The sequence below is a fragment of the Trichechus manatus genome, unplaced genomic scaffold (assembly GCF_000243295.1).
Source record: "Trichechus manatus latirostris isolate Lorelei unplaced genomic scaffold, TriManLat1.0 scaffold00005, whole genome shotgun sequence".
NCBI lineage: Eukaryota > Metazoa > Chordata > Mammalia > Sirenia > Trichechidae > Trichechus > Trichechus manatus.
The window spans coordinates 18,661,883-18,684,739 of NW_004443941.1; the positions used below are offsets into that span (position 1 = coordinate 18,661,883).

The 22,857-nt window shown below is 37.2% G+C and overlaps 1 protein-coding gene across 2 annotated transcripts in view; it reads right to left on the bottom strand.

Annotated features, from left to right (window-relative positions):
* The window catches only part of PLEKHH2 (pleckstrin homology, MyTH4 and FERM domain containing H2), a 111,269-nt gene that overhangs the window by 58,677 nt on the left and 29,735 nt on the right, over positions 1–22,857 (bottom strand). For both annotated transcript variants that reach the window (XM_023735512.1, XM_004369513.2), the window contains 7 exons: positions 20,284–20,359; positions 17,448–17,542; positions 16,693–16,837; positions 15,255–15,391; positions 15,032–15,142; positions 14,784–14,870; positions 13,330–13,488 (listed from right to left, as the gene is read on the bottom strand). In XM_023735512.1, the coding sequence (XP_023591280.1) occupies positions 13,330–13,488; positions 14,784–14,870; positions 15,032–15,142; positions 15,255–15,391; positions 16,693–16,837; positions 17,448–17,542; positions 20,284–20,359 (810 nt within the window). The remainder of the gene's footprint in view (positions 1–13,329; positions 13,489–14,783; positions 14,871–15,031; positions 15,143–15,254; positions 15,392–16,692; positions 16,838–17,447; positions 17,543–20,283; positions 20,360–22,857) is intronic.

A 22,857-nucleotide genomic window follows, 5' to 3' on the forward strand; every position in this document is an offset into this window, starting at 1 on the left:
AAGGTCAAGAAGGGAGAGTGTTGACATGTCGTGGGGTTGTTAACCAATGTCATAAAACAATATGTGTACTGACTGTTTAATGAGAAACTACTTGTTCCGTAAACCTTCATCTAAAGTACAATAAAAAAAATTTAAAAAGCAAAAACAGACAAAAAAAAGATTTAAGGCCAAAAAAAAGAAAACGTTTACCTGTTATAGCAATAGCTTGACACATTTTGCTTTTATGCTAATCATTAACATTTAATAGATACATACAGTCCCCAACTTACTTCCATTCCAATGACTCTGCTGTCTGTTCTGATGTAAGTCCAATATCTCATTTTTTAAAAAGTTTTTATTATTATTGGCTTTTATTATCAGTATCTTTATAAATCCAATCTTTATTGGTCTTTAGGGGTTGGAAACATCACATACAAACTTACAGATATGATGACATCAGCAAATTACATGCTGCAACACTGTATGTAGTACATGTTACTATCGATAAGATGTACAAAAAAAAATGGACTGTCATAAAGTGCAGTTTGATATAACTCTAACATGCCATAAGTCGAGGACTACCTGTATTTACTATGTATCGAGTACTACGCCTAGGACTGAGGATTCAAAGATGGATCAAACAAGGTGCCAGTTTCACAAGTAAGTATATTTGAAAGTTTTCATATTTCACAGGTTTCAAATAACCTTGCGGATCTCTGGGTTAACACCTGAATGTTAGAAGTGAAAAGATTAAAACTCAAGAATTCTAGTGACTTACCAAATGCAAAAGAGTCATTCATTCAATATATTTATGCTTTCTCCAGAAGTAACAATACAAAATTAAAAAAAAAAAAATTCAAGCCATTATATATATCAAGTACCTCCTATACGTCAGACACTATGATAGGTAAGTGACTAGGAAAAGGTTTGAATCCAGCTCTTGATGCTGACTGGGCTAGGTATTGAGGATACAGATATGAACAAGATATAGTCTACTTCCTCAAGAAGCTCACAGACTTGTGAGGAAGACAGACAATTAAACCAGCAGTATGCTATATACCTTCAGCAAGATCACAAAGAGTTTACATTTATATACATTTCTGGGCAAAACATTTTACCAAAATTTGTACTGAATATTTCAGATTTATCATTTGGTGGTGTTATGAAGATTCTTGCTGCTCCAAATCTGCCCAGTTATATGCATTGAAAATCTTTACCTGATAGGCCCAGCTATACCCTTAATTAAGCCTAGAAAAACACAAAGAATCTCACTCCCATCAGTGAGTAAGGTTTAGAACAAGCCCTGATGTCCCAGACCTAGCATGTAGTGTGCCTGGTTGAGCTTGCCCTATACTCCTCACTTAGCAAGAGTCCTGCTGACCTAGACCCTCTCCTGGAGGAGCTGAGTCAGAGTGGGCTTTAATCTAGAGAGGCTCATCGCCTGCAAAACAAGACACTGGCCACTACAACAAAAGCCCAAAATTCTGTTGTCATGTTTACCCTTGATGATAACTATAAAGGAGAAAATAAAGCAGGAAAGGAGAACAGGGAAGTGCTGGGGCGGGGTATATGTGTGTGTGTGTGCACGTGTGTGAGTGTGTGTTACAATTTAAAACAAGGTGGTGGGGAGGCCTCACTGACACTGAGTAAATTCCTGTATGAGGTAAATGAGCTGTGCAGTCATCTGAGACAACACTTCTGGCAGAGAAATAGCAAGTGCCAAGGTCCTGAGATGGTGCATTTGAGGAAGAGTAAGGAGGCCTGTGTGTCTGAGGCTGAGCGAGTAAGGAGAAAGGAGGTCAGAGAGGGTCCTGGGGAAGGTGAGGGGCACAGGTTGTGCAGGGCCTTATAGGCCACTGTAATGACATCCATTTAAATGGACTGCATTATAATACCCTGAGAAGGATACAAATTACTGCTGTGAAAGCAAGCCACTGTAGTAGAAATGGCCCGGCTTTGAGTTCTAATGGACTTCCAGTTCTACCACTTACTAGATGGATGTCCTCAGGCAAGTGACTTAACCTCTGTTTCTTTATCAGTAACGTGGGATTACTGTCCACCTCAGTGGGCTGTTGTGCTGGCCAAATGAGAAAATGTAAATAAAGGATAATAGTAGTTACACAATAAATGCTTCCTTCCTCACCATGAATAAGGAAGAGTAAAACATATGTTTTCATTTAAGCCCACAAACACCACAAGTCTTTTGGCTTTCAAAACTATGGTTTAAGCAAACAAATAACTCTACCTAACAGTTTGATGAATTTAGAATGCTGCTTGAGAAAAAAACAAAAAATGTTTCATTTGGCAAGACATGTTTCAGTTTAATTAAATTTAGAAACACATATTTACAGACAAATTATCCTGGGAAGTTTTAAATAGTTTGTGCTATACAGTTTTTTTTTTTCCTTTTATTTTCTTTTAAACAAACTCCAGAAAGGAGTCTCACCAACACTGGAGTAAAATGGATCCGGCTATAGAGAGTGCAAAGGCATCAGACTGTGTGGATCATAACAAATTATGGATAACACTGCAAAGAATGCGAATTCCAGAACACTTAATCGGGCTTATGCGGAACCTGTACATAGACCAAGAGGCAGTCATTCCAACAGAACAAGGGGATACTGCGTTGTTTAAAATCAGGAAAGGTGTGCATCAGGGTTGTATTATGCTAAGAAAACAATCCAAGAAGCTGGACTATATGAAGAATGCAGCATCAGGATTGGAGAAAGACTCATTAACAACCTAAGATACGCAGATGACACAACCTTGCTTGTGGAAAGCGAAGAGGACTTGAAGCACTTATTGATGAAGATCAAAGACTACAGCCTTCAGTATGGATTATACCGCAACATAAAGAAAACAAAAATCCTCACAACTGGACCAATAAGCAACATCATGATAGAGAGAGAAAAGATTGAAGTTGTCAAGGGTTCACTTTACTTGGATCCACAATCAATGCCCATGGAAGTAGCAGTCAAGAAATCAAATGGCATGTATCACACTGGGCAAATCTGCTGCAAAAGACCTCTTTAAAAGTGTTAAAAGGCAAAGATGTCACTTCAAGTACTAAGGTGTGCCTGACCCAAGCCATAATATTTTCAACAGCCTCATATGCATGCAAAAGCTGGACGATGAATAAGGAAAACTGAAGAATTGATGGGTTTGAATTACGGTGTTGGCAAAGAATACTGAATATACCATGGACTGCCAGAACAAGTACAGCCAGAATGCTCCTCAGAAGGGAGGATGGCGAGACTTCATCTTACGTACTCTGGACATGTTATCAGGTGGGACCAGTCCCTAGAGAAGGACATCGTGCTCAGTAAAGTAGAGGCTCAGTGAAAAATAAGAAGACCCTCAAAGAGATGGACGGACACAGTGGCTGCAACAATGGGCTTCAAACATAGCAATGACTGTGACGGCGACACAGGACCAGGCAGTGTTTCATTCTGTTGTACTCAGGGTCACTGTGAGTTGGAATCAACTCGATGGCACCTAACAACATAGAGAGTGTGCTTTTAAAATGATTTATCTTTAAAATAAAACAATGTGTACCTTTAAATCTTTGCCAATTCACCGTCAAGGCTCTGTTTTAAAAAGAGAGACTTTTTGTATGTAAAAGTAATTATATTAGGATTGCTTAGAACTGTGACTCATTCCATAAATAATTAAAATAAATCACACTAGAAGAATCTTCATGAAGATTTAGAGGTAATCTTTAAGCTCAAGGCTTTGAAGAACTATATAACCAAAATAATAATGCATAACAAAAGAACTTCGTATCAATTGTTTTAAACTTTGAAGAAAGACAGTATATCGTATCCCAATTAGCCTCTGTCATCACACAAAACAAGCTCCCCCAGTCTTCCCTCCTTGCCTATATTCTCATTCCCATAATTTTCTGGGCTTTCCCCAGCAGTCTCAAATAATTTAATGTCTACTAGAGAGGGGAAGATTATCCAACAGGCAAGGTAAGCGTGGTGCTTACCTTGATACTAGATCATCTGTAGTGAACAACTTCACATTTTTTCACCACATCAAAAATTCTGCTTCTAGGTATGGCTGGTATCTCTCTCTGTCCCAAACCCACAGTACCTTCCTACAGAATCAAAGCCTCTTTTCAGATTTACAATCCCTGACAGGGACAGATGACCCAGTAAGCAAGGTAAGCACAAGCTTACTTGTGCTTACTTACTTAATCTGTGGTGAAATTGTTCACTACAGATGATCTGGTTATTGGATAATCTGCCCCTTATTCATACCACTCGTATTCTTTGACCCCTGATCTTTCCATTTTATTCCGTTTATCAGTTCCTCCTCCTTCTCTTCCTTCTCCACCAAGCTTGGATCCCGTGTTTGATCACGAAACTACTCCTGCTCCAAGGCCTGTGATCATGTTGTATTCCTATGCTTCTAACAAATCCACTGAACAAAACTTCATCCGCTTTTAAATAATCTAGTGAGGGGTGTGGGAAGAGAAGGAAGGTTGTGTGTGTGTGTGGTAGTGGTGGTAGGGGTTCATATGAAACAAGATTAGCCACAGTTAATCATTATTGAAACTGGGTGATGAATACATGAGAGTTCATTACAGTACTCCATCAACTTTCATATGTTTGAAAATGTCCATAATAAAACTTTTTTAAAAAATCATCTTGATAGATATGTGATAAAGCAAGTAAAATGTTAATTGTAGGATCTAGTGGTGGGAATATGAGTGTTCACTCTAAAATTCTTCTGACTTTTCTGCATATTTGAAAATTTACATAATAAAATCTAAGGAGAAAAATAACTTGTCCCCACATCACTACAATGTAAAGTCTCTGCTCATGTTTCTGGGTATCTGAATGCTCTTGGAGAAAAAGAGCCAATATGAACTCCAATTGCTACAGTCAGGTGAGCCCTCAGTAACACTTAGCAATCCTTCTATTTGTCCTTAGGTACATCCTACTTCCCTAAATGATTATTCTCAACGCTTTTCCCCACCCTCAGTAGATAACTGTTTTATGGAGTAATCTTCATCAAGAAAACAGGACTTTTGGAAGAAAGAAGTGGCAGTCTGCTCCCATAAAGATTACAGCCTAGGAAACCCTATGGGGCAGTTCTACTCTGTCCTATAGGGTTGCTATGACTTGGAACTGACTCGACGGCACACAACGACAATAACAACAAGCTATGTATAGTGCTACCCTGTCATTCTGCATTTTATCTGAGCTACGCTTCCCTTCACAAGCCAAGTGTGATATTAAGGTTGTGTGTCCACTTGGCTGAGCCATGATTCTCAGTGGTTTGGCAGTTATGATGTAGGTTGGCAGTTATGTAATGATATAATCACCTCCATGATGAGATCTTCTATGAGCAGCCAATCAGTTGAAAGGGAGTTTCCTTGGGGTTGTGGCCTGTATCCAATATATACGAACTTTCTGGCAAACCTTGCTGGCTTTTGCTCTGCTCTGATCCTGTATTCAGCTCATCATCATCTGACCTCTGGTTCTTGGGACTTGAGCCAACAGCCTGCTCTCTTATCTACCGATCGTGGATCGTCAGCCTCTGTAGTCCGTGAGCCAGTAGCCTACAATCTGACCTGTCCATCTTGGGTTCATCAGCTCCTGCAGCTATGTGAGTCTGGAGAAGACTCCAGTCTGATGCTTGACCCATGGACCTGGGACTTGCCAGTCTCTACAACCTTATGAGCCATTTCCTTGATAGAAATCTCTCTCTCTCTATATATATATATATATATACACGCTTCAGTAGTTTTGCTTCTCTAGAGAACCCAGCCTAAGAAAGCAAGTGGATTCTTCCTTAACTTGTTAATTAATAAAGAGAGCAAGAATGTTAAAAAAAAGAAGAAACAGAGGACTTGATCTCGCTTAATGCCCTACAAACTTCTTCACCTTTTTTCCAGTCCATGCCCACCCACCTACTCTTCTGGATTTTGTTCCTGACCTTCCATCTCTCCTCATTCCTAGCTTCTTGTCCTCAGATAGTAAACTCAAGGCACATGTCTTTGGCATCCTAAAAATGCCTCTCCTGACTCCACATTCTGTTCCAGTTTTATTCTTTTCAATATACCAGAAAGTGTGGACAGTCCTCCAAACTCAAATTTCCTCTTACTCATATCCCATTCACCCTTCAACCCACTGCACCGTGCTTCCTTCCCTGAACACTACCACATCTAACCCCAGATTACTCCTTCCTCGCCAAATGTTCCTCTCCTGGCCTCCAGGACACTACTCTCCAGGACTTCTTCATACCATCTCTTTTTACATATCCTTAAATTTTGGATACCCAGTATCCAGTATTCCATTAACAGTCCCCAGCTCTACCTAGCCTATACGTTTTTCCCGGGTGATTTCTTTTACTTCATAGTTTCAACTACCAGATATTTGCTGGTGATTCCCCAAATCCTTCTTTCCAACCTACTCTAATCCTCAAATGTCCAGACTGGTGTTGGCACTGCCTGCCAGACTTCTTAACTATGTCCTCACAAACTCTAAAAACTACATGCTCCAAAATAACCTCTGTAAAAAAAAATTACGGTAAAATATATACAACAAAACATTTGCTATTTCAAGTATTTTTTTACATGTACAGTTCAGTGGCATTAATTACATTCATCATGTTGTGCAACCATCATTGTTGTCCATTTCCAAATTTTTTCATTACCTTTAACAGAAACCCAGTACCCCATAAGCAATAACTCCTCATTTTCCCTCCCACACTCCTTGATAACCACAAATAAGTTTTGCCATCTATGCATTGGCCTATATCAGATATTTCATATAAGTAAAATATATACCTATACTAGATAATATCTATACTAGATATTTCAGTAAGTCCTTTTATGTCTGACTTATTACACTCAGCATAATGTTTTCAAGGTTCATCCATGTCATAGCATGTATCAGAACTTCATTTCTTTCTATGGCTGAATAATATTGCATTGTATGGCTATACCACATTTTGTTTATCCATTCATCTGCTGATGGACACTTGGGTTGTTTCCACTTTTTGGCTATTGTGAATAATGCCTCAATGAACTTTGGTATACAAGAATCAATGTTTGAGTCTCTGCTTTTAAGTCCTTTGAGTATATATCTAGGAGTGAAATTGCTGGGTCACATGGTAATTTTATTTTTAATAATTACCAATAACGTTTGGCTCAGTAAATGCCAAAATTTTTTGCACAGCAGTCACACCATTTTACAATCCCATCAATAATGGATAAGGGTTCCAATTTTTCCACAACCTTGCCAACATTTACGTTCCATTTTTCTAATAGTAGCCATCTTAGTGGGGATGAAGTAGTAACTAATTGTGGTTTTGATTTGCATTTCTCTAATGACCAATTTGGAAACCCTGGTGGTGTAGTGGTTAAGAGTGATGGCTGCTAACCAAAAAAGGTCAGCTGTTTGAATCCACCAGGCGCTCCTTGGAAACCCTATGGAGCAGTTCTGTTCTGTCCAATAGGGTCGCTATGAGTTGGAATCGACTCGACGGCAACAGGTTTTGGTTTTTTTTTAAACGACTAATTGAACATTGAACATCTTTCATGTGCTTATTGGCCATAGTATATCTTCTTTGGTCAAATGTGTATTCAAGTCCTTCATCCATTTTTTGATTGGGCTGTCTTTTTGTTGTTGAGTTGTAGGAGTTCTTCATATATTCTGGATGTTGAACCCTTATTAGTTGTAAGTTTCCAAAATATTTTCTCCCATCATGCAGGTTGTCTCTTCACTTTGTTGATAAAGTCCTTTGATGCATAGAAGTTTTTAATTTCAATAAAGTCCAATTTATTTATTTTTTCTCTTATTGTTCATGCTTTTGGTGTCATATCTAAGAATCCATTGTTGAACGCTAGGTCCTGAGACATTACTCCTATGTTTTGTTCTAAGAGTTTTATGGTTTTAATTCTTACATTTAGGTTGATTCATTTCGAGCTAATTTTAGTATATGGTATGAGGTATGGGTCCAGCTTCATTCTTTTGTATATGGAGATCTAGCTGTCCCAGCACCATTTATTAAAGAGACTATTCTCTCCCCATTGAATGGACTTAGCAGCTGTGTCGAAAATCAATTGACTATAGATGTATAAATTTATTTTTGAACTCTCAATTCTATTCCAATGGTCTATATATCTATACTTATACTAGTATCAGATTGTTTTAATTACTATAGCTTTATAGTATGTTTAGAAATTGGGATGTGTGAGCCCTCCTATTTTGTTCTTTTTCAAGATTGTTCTGGCTATTCAAGGCCCTCTGCAATTCTATATAAATTTCCGGATTGGCTTTTCCATTTTTACAAATATGCTGTTGTAATTTTGATAGGATTGCACTGAATCTATAGATTGCTTTGGTTAATATTGACATCTTAACCATATTAAGTCTTCCAACTCACGAGCATGAAATGTTTTTCCATTTATTTAGGTTTTCTTTAATTTCTTTTAACAATATTTTATAGTTTTCAGTGTACAAGCCTTTCACCTCCTTGGTTAAATTTATCCCTGGGTATTTTATTCCTTTAGATGCTATTATAAATGAAATTTTCTTAATTTCCTTCTCAGATTGCTCATTGCTGGTGTACAGAAACCCAACTGATTTTTGTGTGTTGACCTTGTACCCTGCAACTTTACTGAATTTATCAGCTCTAGTAGCTTTCTTGTGGGTTCTTTGGGATTTTTCTATACATAAGATCATGTCATCTGAGAACAGAAATCGTTTTACTTCTTTCCTGATTTGGATAACTTTTCTTTCTTTTTCTGGACTAATTGTTCTTTATATAACTTAAAGTACAATGTTGAATAGCAGTGGCGAGAGTAGGCACCATCGTCCTGCTCCTGATCATAAGGGGAAAGCTCTCAGTCTTTCTCCATTAAGTATGACGTTATCTGTGGGCTTTTCATAAATGCCCTTTATCATCTTGAGGAAATTTCCCTTCTATTTACAGTTTGTTGAGTGTTTTTAACATAAAAGGGTGTTAGATTTTGTCAAATGCCTTTCTACATCAATTGAGATGATTATGTGGTTCTTTTCCTTTGTCCTATTAATCTGGTGTACTACACTGGCTGATTTTCAAATAAAGAACTACTCATATTCCTGGAATAAATCCCACTTGGTCATGGTGTATAATCCTTTCAATATGTTGAAATTGGTTTACTAGTATTTTCTTGAGGATTTTTGTATATCAGGGTAATGCTGGCCTCATAGAACAAGTCAGGAGGTGTCCCCTCCTCTTCTATTTTTTTGGAAGAGTTTAAGAAGGGTTAGTACCAATTTTTCTTTAAATACTTGGCAGAAATCCCCAGTGAAGCCATCTAGTCCAGGACAGTTTTTGTATTGGGATGTTTCTGATTATTGATTCAATCTCTTCACTTGCTATGAGCCAAAATAAACTTCTAATCATCCTCGTAAAACTCTTTTTTCCTGAACTCTCTCTTATCAATACCACCTTTCAATCAGGCATCCTTATTTCTTTTGCTTCCTAACTCCAAATTCAATCCATCTTCAAACTGATAAATCTACCTCCTAGCATTATTTAAATTCATCTTCTCCTCTTTCCCTATGACCAGTTCAGAGTCTCATCCCGTTTACACAAACCACTCCTTCCAACTGTCCTCACAACCTCCATCTTGCCCCCCAACAAGTCCATCAGCAGAGTAATCTATTAACAATATGAATATTGCCACTGACTGTTAGAAACACTGAAGGGTTGCACACACTTTTAGGATGAAGACCAAAGCGCTTAAGACAAAAAAAGCCCTCCATGGTTGAGCCCCTCCAGCTTTTTCTCCAAAGGACTGTTCCCAGCATTGGCAACACAGCTTCAAGATTCTGTGCCACTACCCATGCTGTCTCCTGTCCCGGGTTACCTTTCCTGCCCACTCCCATTTTCTGTAGATAACTCCTACTCCTCCGTGAAGACTCAGCACGGGTAAATCTTTTCTGAGAAGTTGTCCCTGAACTCTCAGCCTTAATTAGGTTTCTCTGTGATGGTGCAGTGGTTAAGAGCTCGGCTACTAACCAAAAGGTCGGCAGTTTGAATCCACCAGCTGCTCCTTGGAAACCCTCTGTCCTATAGGGCCACTACAAGTTGAAACTGACTCAGTAGAGAAGGACTTGGTTTGGTATTCTTATATCATAATAACTGCACTTTACTCACATCATTATGAATATGATTTATAACATTCTCTGAGGGATGGGGTCTAACCCTTGTAACGGCCTATCCATCTTAATATCCTTCAGCCCCTTGCCTGGTATGTAGTAACTGCTCATTATTATTTTTTTTCTTTAAAAAAAATTATAAAGAAGTGTTTTCCCTAAGCATTAAGATAAAAATTGTAAGAGTGAACATCCAGAATCAAATTAGTCAAGTTCTTAATATTCTTGACATTTTCTGTTACAAATACTTCTTCATGGGTCTTACAGTTCTATGTTAGACCATGAAACATTTGCATACACATCGTCTTTAATGTCACTTTTATAACTTTTTTATGGTTCAAATGTTCATCTGTATGTCTGTACAGACATTTTCTTTGTGGATTTAATATGAAAATCTTCAGGTTTACCCTTCTTCCCTTTCTGCTCACTCCAAGAAACTTCTTATGCTTCGTACTAGACTGTGTGACTTTCTTCATCTTTTCCTAGTAATTGACACTTACATAACATAAAATAAAAAAAATTAAGAATAATGTTAATTTGACAACTGGAAAAAAGTTCCTCCCCTCCAAAGTATTTAAATGCTGCTCTACAGTATTTCAAATAGTCACCTGAAGATGAGCTCAGAACACATCACTCAGAATAGCTGAGGGACACTTTTCTCTTATAAGGCTCTGACAGTGAAAATATGGGGGTGGACAAGCCTTCACAAGTGGTAGGAAGGAAATCTAATAAGCATCCTGTCTATAAACCCTAATGATTTAGTCACCTAAAAATCACATTAACTTATACTCATTTAAAATTAAACTAAAATAGGAAGCAGGGAATAGCAGAAATGTAATATGAGCAGAAACTGACAGTGCCATGTTGATAAAGCAAAAACAAGCAAACAAAACAAAAAACTAACTGCAGGAGAACTGATGAACCCTAGCCACAGAAGCATATCAAACTCTAAGGATTTGTTATACATGGTCCTTAAAACAAAAGAAAAACTAATTAGTATGAATTATGGTAAGAATTTGATTTAAAGTAGCGCTGTGTCTTTTGGAAAATATGTTTGCCTAACACCAGGGAACTCTCTAACCAATCAGCAACTGAGAAAACATTTTCATGGTAATGTAATATTTCAGGGAAAAAAAACACAGTATAATCTGTTTGCTGAATGCACTGATGAATTTTTTCCCTTACTCTGGTATAGTTGGTTAGTCTCTGTGAATAAAATACTCCTGGATAGCACCCACCAACACTCCCACCTTATAACTAAGTATAAATTACAAGGTCATAACTCCTCTATATCTAAATTTTTCACCTTAGATAAACAAAGCATATGAGTGATGACTGATTAGTGAGAAGTTACTATTTTGTATGTGCGTGCGGGTGTGCAAATATTTTATTGTGTTTTTCTAAAAGTGACCGACTTTATAAAAATTAAAAACAATATTTATCTTAGTATAAATCAATGCTTATTCATTCTTAAAAAGTTAGATAACAGAATTAAGCGAAAATAAAATAAAATCACACAATCAATATACCTTGGTATATTTCCATTCAGACATTTTTCTATAAGTACATATAACAAAAAAGGGGATAATAACGTAATACTGCACTCTGCTGATTTTATCACCTAATTGTACATAATAACGTATTTCTATAGCATTGAAAGGAGCCTTGGAAGCACAGTGGTTAAGCACCTAACCACTAGGTTGCTAACCAAAAGGTTGGCTGTTTGAACCCACCAGCCGCTCCACAGGGAAAGATGTGACAATCTGCTTCCATAAAGATTACAGCCTTAGAAACCCTATGGGGCAGTTCCACTCTGTCCTACAGGGTCACTATGAGTCTGAATCAACTCAAAGGCAATGAGTTTTGGTTTAGATAGCATTAAATATTCTTATAAAAGAGACTATTTTTTCTTAATGGCTGCATAGTTTTTCATTAACTGATTGCATAAAAATTTATTTAAGCTGTTCTCTACTCTACCCTACCCTCTAGGTTCATTCCAACTTTTCTTTACTATAAACCATGCTGTGCAAGAAATCTTTATGGGATAATGGAAATATTCTTTATCTTGATTGAGTAAAGGTTACCTATTGCCGTCGAGTCAATTCCGACTCATAGAGACACTATAGGACAGGTTAGAACTGCCCCATAGGGTTTCCAAGATTGTAACCTTTATAGAAGCAGATTGCCATATCTTTCTCTCACAGAGCAGCTGGTGGGTTTGAACTGCTGACCCTTCAATTAGCAGCTGAGCGCTTAACCACTACACCACCACGGCTCCTTGAGTAAAGGTTACACAGGTGTAAATATATGTCAAAACTCATTAAACTCTATGTTTAGGATCTGTGCATTTCAGTGTATACAAATTCTGCCTCATTTAAAAAAACGAGGAACAAAAATAAGCCATTCTATGATGCACATCCTTATATTAAAATTTTTTTGCAAATTAAGACCATTTCCTAAGGATAAATTTCTTGAACTGAGACTGCTAGATCAAAGGATATATATGTTTTCAAAACACTTACTGTTCACTCATTCATTTGAACAGTCAACAAATATTTACTGAGCAAACACTCTGGACACTGCCAAACTGCCTTCTAGGGTAATACTCTTACAAGCAGATTTTTTAATCTGTGTGAATACTAAGTTTCATAATTTTAAAAATTTCCCCTTTGACCAGAATTTTTAAACTGATATCCATCATTTCAACTTGTGTTTTACAAAAATTATTAATGATAGTAAGACATCTTTGCATTCGCTTACTGATCACTGGTATTGCCTATCTTTACTATCACTACTTCTCTTTCATCATGTCCTTGTTCACGTTCGCCCGTGCATATTCATCCTTTACTCACCAATTCGAAAATTAAAATTAAAGCTTGTGAAATATCAAGGATAGTTAACTTTTTTTTCACGTTCCAAATACCTTTTCGAAGTTTTTCACCTGTCTTTTAAAAATTCTCTTACAGAATTTTGATAGTTTACATTTATATGTTTGTGTATGGTAGTCAAATTTGTCATTTTTCATCTTTATGGTTTTTGTCTTTGGCATCATACTTAAAACACCCTTCCTCACCCCAAGTTAATGTAAATAGTCAATATACACATATCCTCCTACACCCACTTTTCGTGATCAGTGTCGCTAATTCAAGCAGCTGCTTGAGACACTGCTATATACACATAAGGCTCCCACCTTGGTGAGCAATCCCTTCACAGTTGGTTTGCCCTCAGGTTGCAGAAAAAGTGGGTTGGCAGCTTGTACTCGAAGAACATTCTGTAACACTTTAATCCATTCCTCCAATATATTGGGAGAATCTGCAGTCAGATAGTACGTGTGTTTTTCAGTGGTCAACTATAATAGATGAGAAAGGATAGGAAAGGAAATCCTGAAGATTTAGGATTATAAGCATTTCCTCTTCCATTCTTTAAACATCATTAACATAGAACAAACATGCCAAACTCTGAATCCTAGCTTCTAAATAAATATGACTCCATAATAATTTAGATTATTTCAACCACTTTGTGAGAATTACAATATTTAAATTTTTCTTGAAATGCTTTTTTCACTTCGGTCTACTTAAAAACTTTTGATAATACTAAACTTTTGAGTTATGATTTATCTTGTTTACTCATCACATTTGCCTTTTTGCCCTTAAATGTGCTACAGGCTCCTGGTTGTTGAAATGAAGAGCAGAATGATTGGAGACTATAATAAAAGAACACATTTTTAGCAACTAAAGAGAAGTTATTTATTACAGAAATGAAGAAATCAATTCGAAATAAAACTTTGCATATAAGAAGAGATATTCTTGGAACTAACACGTGATCAGATGTTATGAACTCTCAATTTTCCAGTCTCAAATTAAGCACATTGCAAATTTTCCAAGTTTTTCAGAAGCTTACAAATGATTCTTGCCTGTCTTTCGGATTCTCTTTTCTAAAATTTTCAGCAGTTCTTGTTCCAGCCTCCAAAGAAGCAAGATAAGAAAAGAATGATTACTGAAGGCCTTTCAGAAAGAAAGTGTCTGAATCTAAATCACATACACCAGATAATCTCCCCAGCCTATGTCTTGCACTGAACAAGTTTCTGGCAAGACTGGCCTCAGGCACGGGTAAAACAGGCAGCAGCTATCTCTATGGTGTGACTCAGCAGGACCTAGGACAGCTTCTCAGCTCACCAATATCTTTCCCACTTAGGTGTTAGAGCATCCGGAATTCATATAAGAACGGCCATTTTACGGTTCTGTATTAAAATGCAAACATTTCTGAATCTAATGTTACATTAAATTACTAACATCTAATTGGGAATTCATTTATCAGATAACCCTCCCCTAAAACAGCCTGGCAGTTTAGGAGCTGCGAATACCTGGGAAATCAAATATGAGGAAAGAACAGTATAAAGGAAGAAAGAGTAAACAGAGTGTAGTGGGGAATTACTCAACACAAACTTAGCTTATAGTATGGTTTAACTAAGAAATCTTGGGGTCCTCACACACTTTTGAGGCATCAATCTGAGCCCAGCTGAATAAAGAAACATGGATTCATCCAATCTCCTCTCTATTAGCTTGGCTAATTAAGAGTTGAGTTTTACATGCTTCTCCCCCCAAAAAAATTAAGTGAGAGTTTAAAAATATAAAAAACATATACCTGAACTGTTTGCTTGTTATCTCCTCTTGAAATACTGCAGGATGCACTAAGTTCAATATGGCCCTGGGGTTTTCTAATTACATCACTCTGCATGAAAGAAAGAAAACCAAGTGTAAAATGGTTACCTGTAATAGTAATAAAAAGAAATGCTTTGTATTATTAGCTGCATTACAAGGATGAAAATCAACCAGGAGTCTGACTTATAGGTGGAGGGAATCAGTTCTAAGCAGCAAGCACTTTATACTCACCGGAGATTTGTAGTAAAGTAATTCACCGCCTTTAAGAACAAACCACCTCCGCTTCCAAGTCTTGACTTTACCACTCATTTTTAATAAATAACCAGATTTTTCCAGTGGTTCCTAATTAAAAAAGATTAAAAAAAAACATTTTAAGTTTCCTTTTGAAGGCTCAAACTAACTGATTCATTCATGTGCAAAAAAAAAAGAAAGAAAAACCTGATTTAGTGTTTACATTTTTCCCATTATCACTGGAAGACGAGCATGTTTTCGGGAGCTTCTGCTCTGGCTGTGAGTATTCTGTGTCTGTGGAGTAAGCATCTGGGGGAATAGCATAGTCACTTTCAGAAGTCACAGAGGAGAGAGACACGCCTAAAAGAATAAGGAAATAAATCACAGCAACATTAAATACTGGGGTGGCTCAAATGCTGATTGTTAGTTCTCCTAACGAATACATCTAGTCCTAAATCATCAGCTTTCCTTGACTAGTTTTATTCTCATGCTTTTCACCATGAAAAACTTTCAAAGCAGAAAATAGAACTAAGGGATAGTGATAGCTAATGCAAATCTCCAAAGAAGTTAAAGGAACATAAATAATAAAAAGATTTTGGTATGATTAGAACCACAGCAATTTTTACATATATAAAATATAAGCAATAGTCTACTAATATATCTTTTATTAAGAATTAAAGATATGTGTATTTACATATTGATATAGGCAAATATGTGGAATCTTAATTTATTAAGATTTGCACAATCACATTTTAAACCACTTAATTTCAGTAATCACTTTTAAAGTAACTTCACATTAAAAAAAATTCCAAACAGCATAATTTCAGTAGTATTTTTCACATAAGTCCAATACAACACTAACTAGTTCACAGATTTTTAACAGCTTTCAGAAGCAATAAGACTTAAAGATATAAACTATTTTATTTGTCAGTAGCTATAAAGTAATATTCAATGGCACATTTTTACAATAATTCACTTGTCTTCATAGAAAACTTCTTGCAAGTTTCAAGCCACATTTGGAGGATTACTAACTAGAACTGGAGATAAAATTTGTTAAAGTAGTTTTGCACTCAATTTTGAATATATTGAATAAAATCAAGAACTAGGTCATTATCCTTTAAAGTATCCAGCAATTTTTTAAAGTGCTTACTAACATTTTAAGGATATATTAGGACAATGTCAATAGATCATTCTGAATTACGCATCTGTCAGTCATACCATGGTGGATTATATGCTGTTGTGATGCTGGAAGCTACACGATGGTATTTCTAATACCAGCAGGGTCACCCATGGTGGGGAGGTTTCAACAGAGCTTCTAGACTAAGACAGATTAGGAAAAAAGGCCTGGAGATCTATTTCTGAAATGAAAACCTTATGGATCACAACACAACAATGTCCAACTCACTTGCTATGTACACGTCCTCAAGAGGGATCAACTGATAGAGGAAGACTCCATGTTTGGTCAAGCAGGGGGCCAACCACGCATAGGAGACCCTTGGTGAGATGGGTTGGTACGGTAATTGCAATGGACTTGAACGTGCCAGCAATTGTGAGGATGACAGAGGACTAGGCAATGTTTCATTTTGTTGTACATAAGGTCACCAGGGGTTGGAGGAGACTTGACATCAGCAATCTATCTGTCTGTCTAAGATGTTCCTCACCTCGTTTCATGGCTCTGGGGCTGCCTGGCCCACTCCTGCTGCGCGTATCTGACTCGGATGTCCGGGAGCTAGACCTGGAGCTGTCTTCTTCCTCTGAGCCAGAGGAGTCATCCAGGAATGGGCTGCTGCTAATTTGTGTCGCCTTCTAAAGAAAAGCAGAATAGCCTCTCTGTATCCATCTCTAAAGTTCTCTCTCTCTTTTGGTAGGGAATGTCTTACAGGAAGAAGTCACGGGAGAAGATTTTTTTTAAGGAATACAAGAATATATTTTGCCATTATCGAAGTTATGTTGTTAAATCCCCAATTCTAATTAGCACGGCATCTGTCAATGATAAAAGATTCCCGAAAACACAAGGTCGCCAACACCTGGCACCTGGCGATCTTTATTTTAATTAGTTACTTCAAGTGAGTAAGGCAGTAACCTTGGCACTGGCACAAAGATCTTTCTAACATTAGGAGTTTTCATTACATCACTTAATAATATGTTTCTTTCAAACAACAGTCCTGGGGGAAAACATCATATAGGACATAACAAAAACGGACTCAGACCTCTGATACTCTGTTAAGAATAAATATCTTCTCCAGACCTTTCCATTTCTTCTGTTTGTACGATATATTAGCGTGAACTTCTAAAACTCTCTATAAAAGGAGAGGCTATGTAAAAGGTCAACAATGGAATCTGGAGTTTGAATAAACAGTTGTCTTGATCCGTTATGAAGAAAACCACATGTTTAATAGTAACCGTAATGTGTTACCCCCTTCAAAGTTGTATACACTGGGGTTGTCATATTCTTGTATATCAGCGATGTATAAAGTCCCGATGTAGTATAGGAAAGCACTGCAACAGAATCTGAAACAGGAAAAAAAAAAAAAAATTTAAATCCTCTAACTAGCACATTGGCCTTTTTCTTTGAATGTGAATTAGCAATGTTTCCAATTAAAGAGAAAATGGATTAACAAAGGTGGTTATCCATTATATAGTCTACATCATGAATTACTGCATTTCCAAGTTTAATTATACACTCTCTCACATGGTTCATTATTTCATCAAGTATTCTAGTCTCCCCAACTAGACCGTAAGCTTTTGAGAACAGGGATCACAGTTTTTATATCTTTGGTATTTCCATCCATGCTCAGCTCAAGCTGGGCAGAATTGAGTATAAACACCTGCTTATTGACTAACTGATCCAAGTGAGTAACACCCTATATAAAGAAAGATATTCTCTGATTATTCATAGCCCTATTACTGATATGGTGTCAAAACATCTTCATTCTTAAGTTTTTATCATGTGATCCTCAGGTTGAAAGGTTAGAATATAATTTCCTAAATGGTAAGACAGCTGAAAATGAATAGACTATCAACTGTTACTTCTAATAAAGTGCAAAATGGAATTGCCATTGTGGAAAACAGTCCGGTAGTTCCTAAAAAAATTAGAGGCAGAGCAGTCATATGACTCAGCAATTCCACTCCTAGGTATACAGCCTAGGGACCTAATAGAAGTGACATGAAGAGACATATGCATACCTCTGTTCATTGCCGCACTATTCATGATAGCAAAAAGATGGAAACAACTCAAGTGTCCATCAGTGGATAAATGGAACGTAAAATGTGGTACACACACACAACAGAATATTACTCAGTGATTAAGAAAAAAGACTTTCCAAAACATCTTTCCGTGTGGATTAACTGGAGGACATTATGTCGAGTGAAAAAAACCAAACACTGTATGTTCTCACTTTTATGAAATGACATGAACAGGTAAATATACAGAAACTAATGTGCATTTGTGGTTATTGGAGAGGAGAAGGAGAAGTACTCTATAGGTTGTAGCCACTTTTTGTTTATACAGTAAAACCCTGTGAAAGCCAGAACCTGTGTAAGATGGAAACATGTCAGAGAAGGAAAACTCAAATACTTTCCACTAATAAGAGAGTAATAGAAAAGTGGTAAGACTGCACCCTGTCAAAGGTGGAAAACTTGCAAGACCCAGAAAAACAAGGCAATCCCGTCAAGTTCTGGCTCTCACAGGTTCCACAACAGAAATGGAAAAGGTGGCACTAAATATGGGTGAAGTTTGTACAACATCACTGATATAATCTATGTCAATAAGCTGAACATAGGGAAAAGGGATGAATGGGCAAATGCTAAGTTGTGTATGATTTTGTAACAATAACAACAACCAAAAGAAGGCGGGGAGCCTACAGATGCTGATACTAATTAGACATAACCAATCACCTCATGGGATTAGTTCTCTTGGTTTGGGGGCTTAGGGCCTTGGTCTCATGGGACAATCCACCTGACTGGCATAATATAGTTCTTAAAGTTTATTTTACCTCCCAGCACAGTGAGCAGTGTCTGGGGTCTTAAAAGCTTACAAGCTTAAAAGCTTAGTTGTATCTAAGATAGCTAAGATATAACTATTGGTCTTTATTTATCTGGAACAAAAGAGAAAGAAGGAAACCCAAGAATCAGAGAAGGAACCGAACTGCAGGACTAATTGTCTACATGAACCACTGTCTCCTCCACCTTGAGACCAGAAGAACTAGATGGTACCCAGCTACCACTACTGAACATTCTGATCAAGAACACAATAGATGAATCCTGATAAAGAGGGAGAAAAATGTGGAACAGAACTTCAAATTCTCAAAGAATCCAGACTTACTGGACCTACTGAGGCTGTAGGAGTCCCCAAGTCTATTGCCCTGAGTTGCTCTTTAAACCTTTAATTGAAACTATCCTCTGGAGTGACCTTTAAACTAACAGTTTAACCCAAAGAGTGAAGACTGTCACCCTTGAGTATTGAATTAAAAAAAAAAAAATTATCTACATAAGACCAAAGGGTCAACAGCTATTTTAAAGTATAGATGATAAGGCTGAGGGGCAGGGAGATTAAGTAAATGGATGTGAAACAACTAAAACAGAAACAAAGAGAATGTTGACACAATGTGAAGAATGTAACCACTGTCACTGATCATTATGTCTAGAAACTGTGGAAAAGAAACAGGTTTTGCTGTGTATATTTTCACCAAAAATTAAATCAAATAAATTTAAAAAAAGGTAAAAAGAAAAAAATAGTTACTTCTAATACATGGTTTAGGGGAAGGATAAGAAGGGGACTGGTAGAAGACACTACAGTGCTGCTATTCTCACTTTAGATGAAGGTTTACAGAACATAACAGTTTCTCGTTAAAAGAGTTACTACACATGTTGCCCTGTGACAATGGTTAACAACCCCACTACATGTCAACACTGTCCTTACTCAACCTTGGGTTCCCTATCACCAGCTTTCCTGTCCCCTTCTGCCTTCTAGTCCTCGTCCCTGGACTGCTTTGTAAAATTTTTTGAAGAAAGAAAACAAAGAGGGGGAAATGTGTTTAAACTCTGGAAAAAAAGGACATAGAAACAAATGTTTTTACAATTTTAAACAGCTGAAGCTCTACAGTTTTGTTGCTTTTGCCTCTTTCAGGTAAAAACACAGTGAGGCACTCTTTACGTAAGAGTTGAATATGTATGTGCCCCTATATGCCAAGTAAAAAGAATTTCAATTTTAAAATATAAATCAGCAACCTTATATACACAAAATCACTTACTTTTATTAGCATTCTCCATATTGAAGGCCTCAGACATTCGAATACCTGATTTGGCTACAGCATAAATTCTGCTTTCCTAGAAGAAAGGTTTGAATGGGGCATTTAAAGCAAAAAAAATGATTCCTTCCAATACACGTTTTTCATTTGTTCTTCATTCAATATTCACTAGAATACAGCATTACTACAAGACTGTCACCAATGTCCACTCAAATAGCCATTGTGAATAGCACTGCAGAATCTTTTCCATCCATTAGTCCTTCCGCTATGTATCTTTGTTCCCAAATTTTTGTCTGGTATTTTAAATTCTTTTGAAGAGATGAGAAAAAAAGTAAGAGACATATCCGCAATCAATGATCACACATAAACACTGCCTATAATATTCTACCAATCTATAACACGGGTAAATAAAAAACTTGAAGTCAGAAATCGTATCCAAAAAAACCAAATCCACTGCTGTTGAACTGATTTCAACTCATAGCGTCCCTGTAGGACAGAGTAGAACTGCCCCATAGGGCTTCCAAGGCTGTAAATCTTTTTCCAAGGCTCAGAAATCATGTATCACCTCCTTATTTCAATGAAGAAGCCCTGGTGACGCAGTAGTAAAGCACTCTGCTGCTAACCAAAGGTCAGTAGTTTGAACCCACCAGCCGCTCCACGGGAGAAAGATGTGGCAGTCTGCTTCCGTAAAGATTATGGCCTTGGAAACCCTACGGGGCAGTTCTACTCTGTCCTACTAGGATGTTATGAGTTGGAATTGACTCGACGGCAGTGGGTTTTGGGTTTTATTTCAATGAACATTTCATTCAAGTACAAAAAAAGGACCTGAGGTCAAACAATGAATGAATCCCAAACAATGAGAATTGCAAGGGAATTTATAATATTATCTTGTTCCCAAAGTAGGCTGTTATTTTGCTTTCTCTACAGCTGCTAACCAAAAAGTTGGCAGTTCGAATTCACCAGGCGCTCCTTAGAAACTATGGCGCAGTTCTACTCTGTCCTGTAGAGTCAACTATGAGTCAGAATCGACTCAACCTCAACAAGTTTTTTGTTTTTCTTCTTCTTTGTGAGATCTCTGAAACAAGTACTGGAAAGGCTATTAACTTTGCTCCCTATGAGTAAAGGGACCCCTTGTAGTTCCTAATGCATACATCACCATGGCCTGAAATTTTGTACCGTGTCTAAGCTGGACACAGTTGACGGGCTCAGGGCCCAGTGAGCAAGCTAACACAGGCCCTTTGGGCTAGTCAGCAGCTTGTGAGGTAGCTGGCATGGGATGTCTACCAGAGATACACTGAAGAATGGCTGACTGGACAAGTCAGATGCAATCTCTTCGAGAGTGTGATTGAGATACACAGAGAGAGAGACAAACAGAAGAGTGGGCAAAACAGAAAGACGGTAAGCAGGAAATATGAGGCAGTCAGGGCCATGAGACTGGGAGACAGTAGTTAGAAGCAGAAAGAGAGTCACTGCAGATGTGAGAGGACAAGCTGAAACACTAGAGCAGGAGCAGTGGGTTCACCTGTTTCTAAGAAGCTAACTACCAGAGGTGCTGTTGAACCATCAGACATGTTGTCCCACCACTAGAGCAACTGTTGTATTTTAAATGATATTCCAGTTCAATCAGGATGGGCTAACCCTCAAAATAAACTTAGTGAGGTAACTAGAACACATCTCTTTTTCTTGAAACCTTAAAATGTTTAACAAACTCAGAAATAAAACCTTAAACTGTGCCAGTCTACTTGGAAGGTTTTTGAAAAGCAGTATCATTTTTTCAGCCTGAGCAGCTTCAGAAAAACGAGAGAGAAGAGCAACAAAGTAGTAAAATGGTTTGCCAAATATAATGACTTTGAGAGCCTAACCCCTGAAAATCTCAACATAATAAGAGGTAAAAGGTCAACTTCTCAATGCCTAAGAAGTAATGTAATTAGTTTTCCAGAGATTTGCATGCCAATAATGTCTACTTTTTTGTACCAGCCAGAATTATGTGATAAACTACAGTTTCATATGGACACTGAATTGAAATGTTCCCTTGAAAGCAAATAAGAGCAGATACACCTCAAGGTCTGAATTTATACCAGGAAAATATAGCTGCCTTAATTTAGGAGTTTAAAATTATATCAGTCTCTAAATAAAAAAATAACAGAATATGACTCAAAAAAAAAAAAAAAAAAAAATGTGACCGAGATGTTTCTTTGTAAGCCAAAGGTTAAATTATGTCAACATGTGAAGGAAACTTAAATCTGCCAAACAGATCATTTCATTTTGTTTCAAATACAGGAAGAATTTTTTTGAACCTAGCCATGTAGATGTTCCTAAGAATCACACCACTGATGGGTTAATTATTTTACTAATGGTTAGTGTTTCAATGAAGGAAGATTCAATATATTCTAGATACACAGGAAGATGCTTTTAGTAAAGCAATGGATTGTTATGCTCATGAAGAGTAAAATTAAATTTCTCTTAAAGCCAAGAGTTCAAAAGTTAAAAAACTGATGACCAGTAAGAGTTAAGTGCCCTGGTCCAAATGCACCCAAAAGCATCTCTTAAGTATCCCCCCTACACACACAGAATATT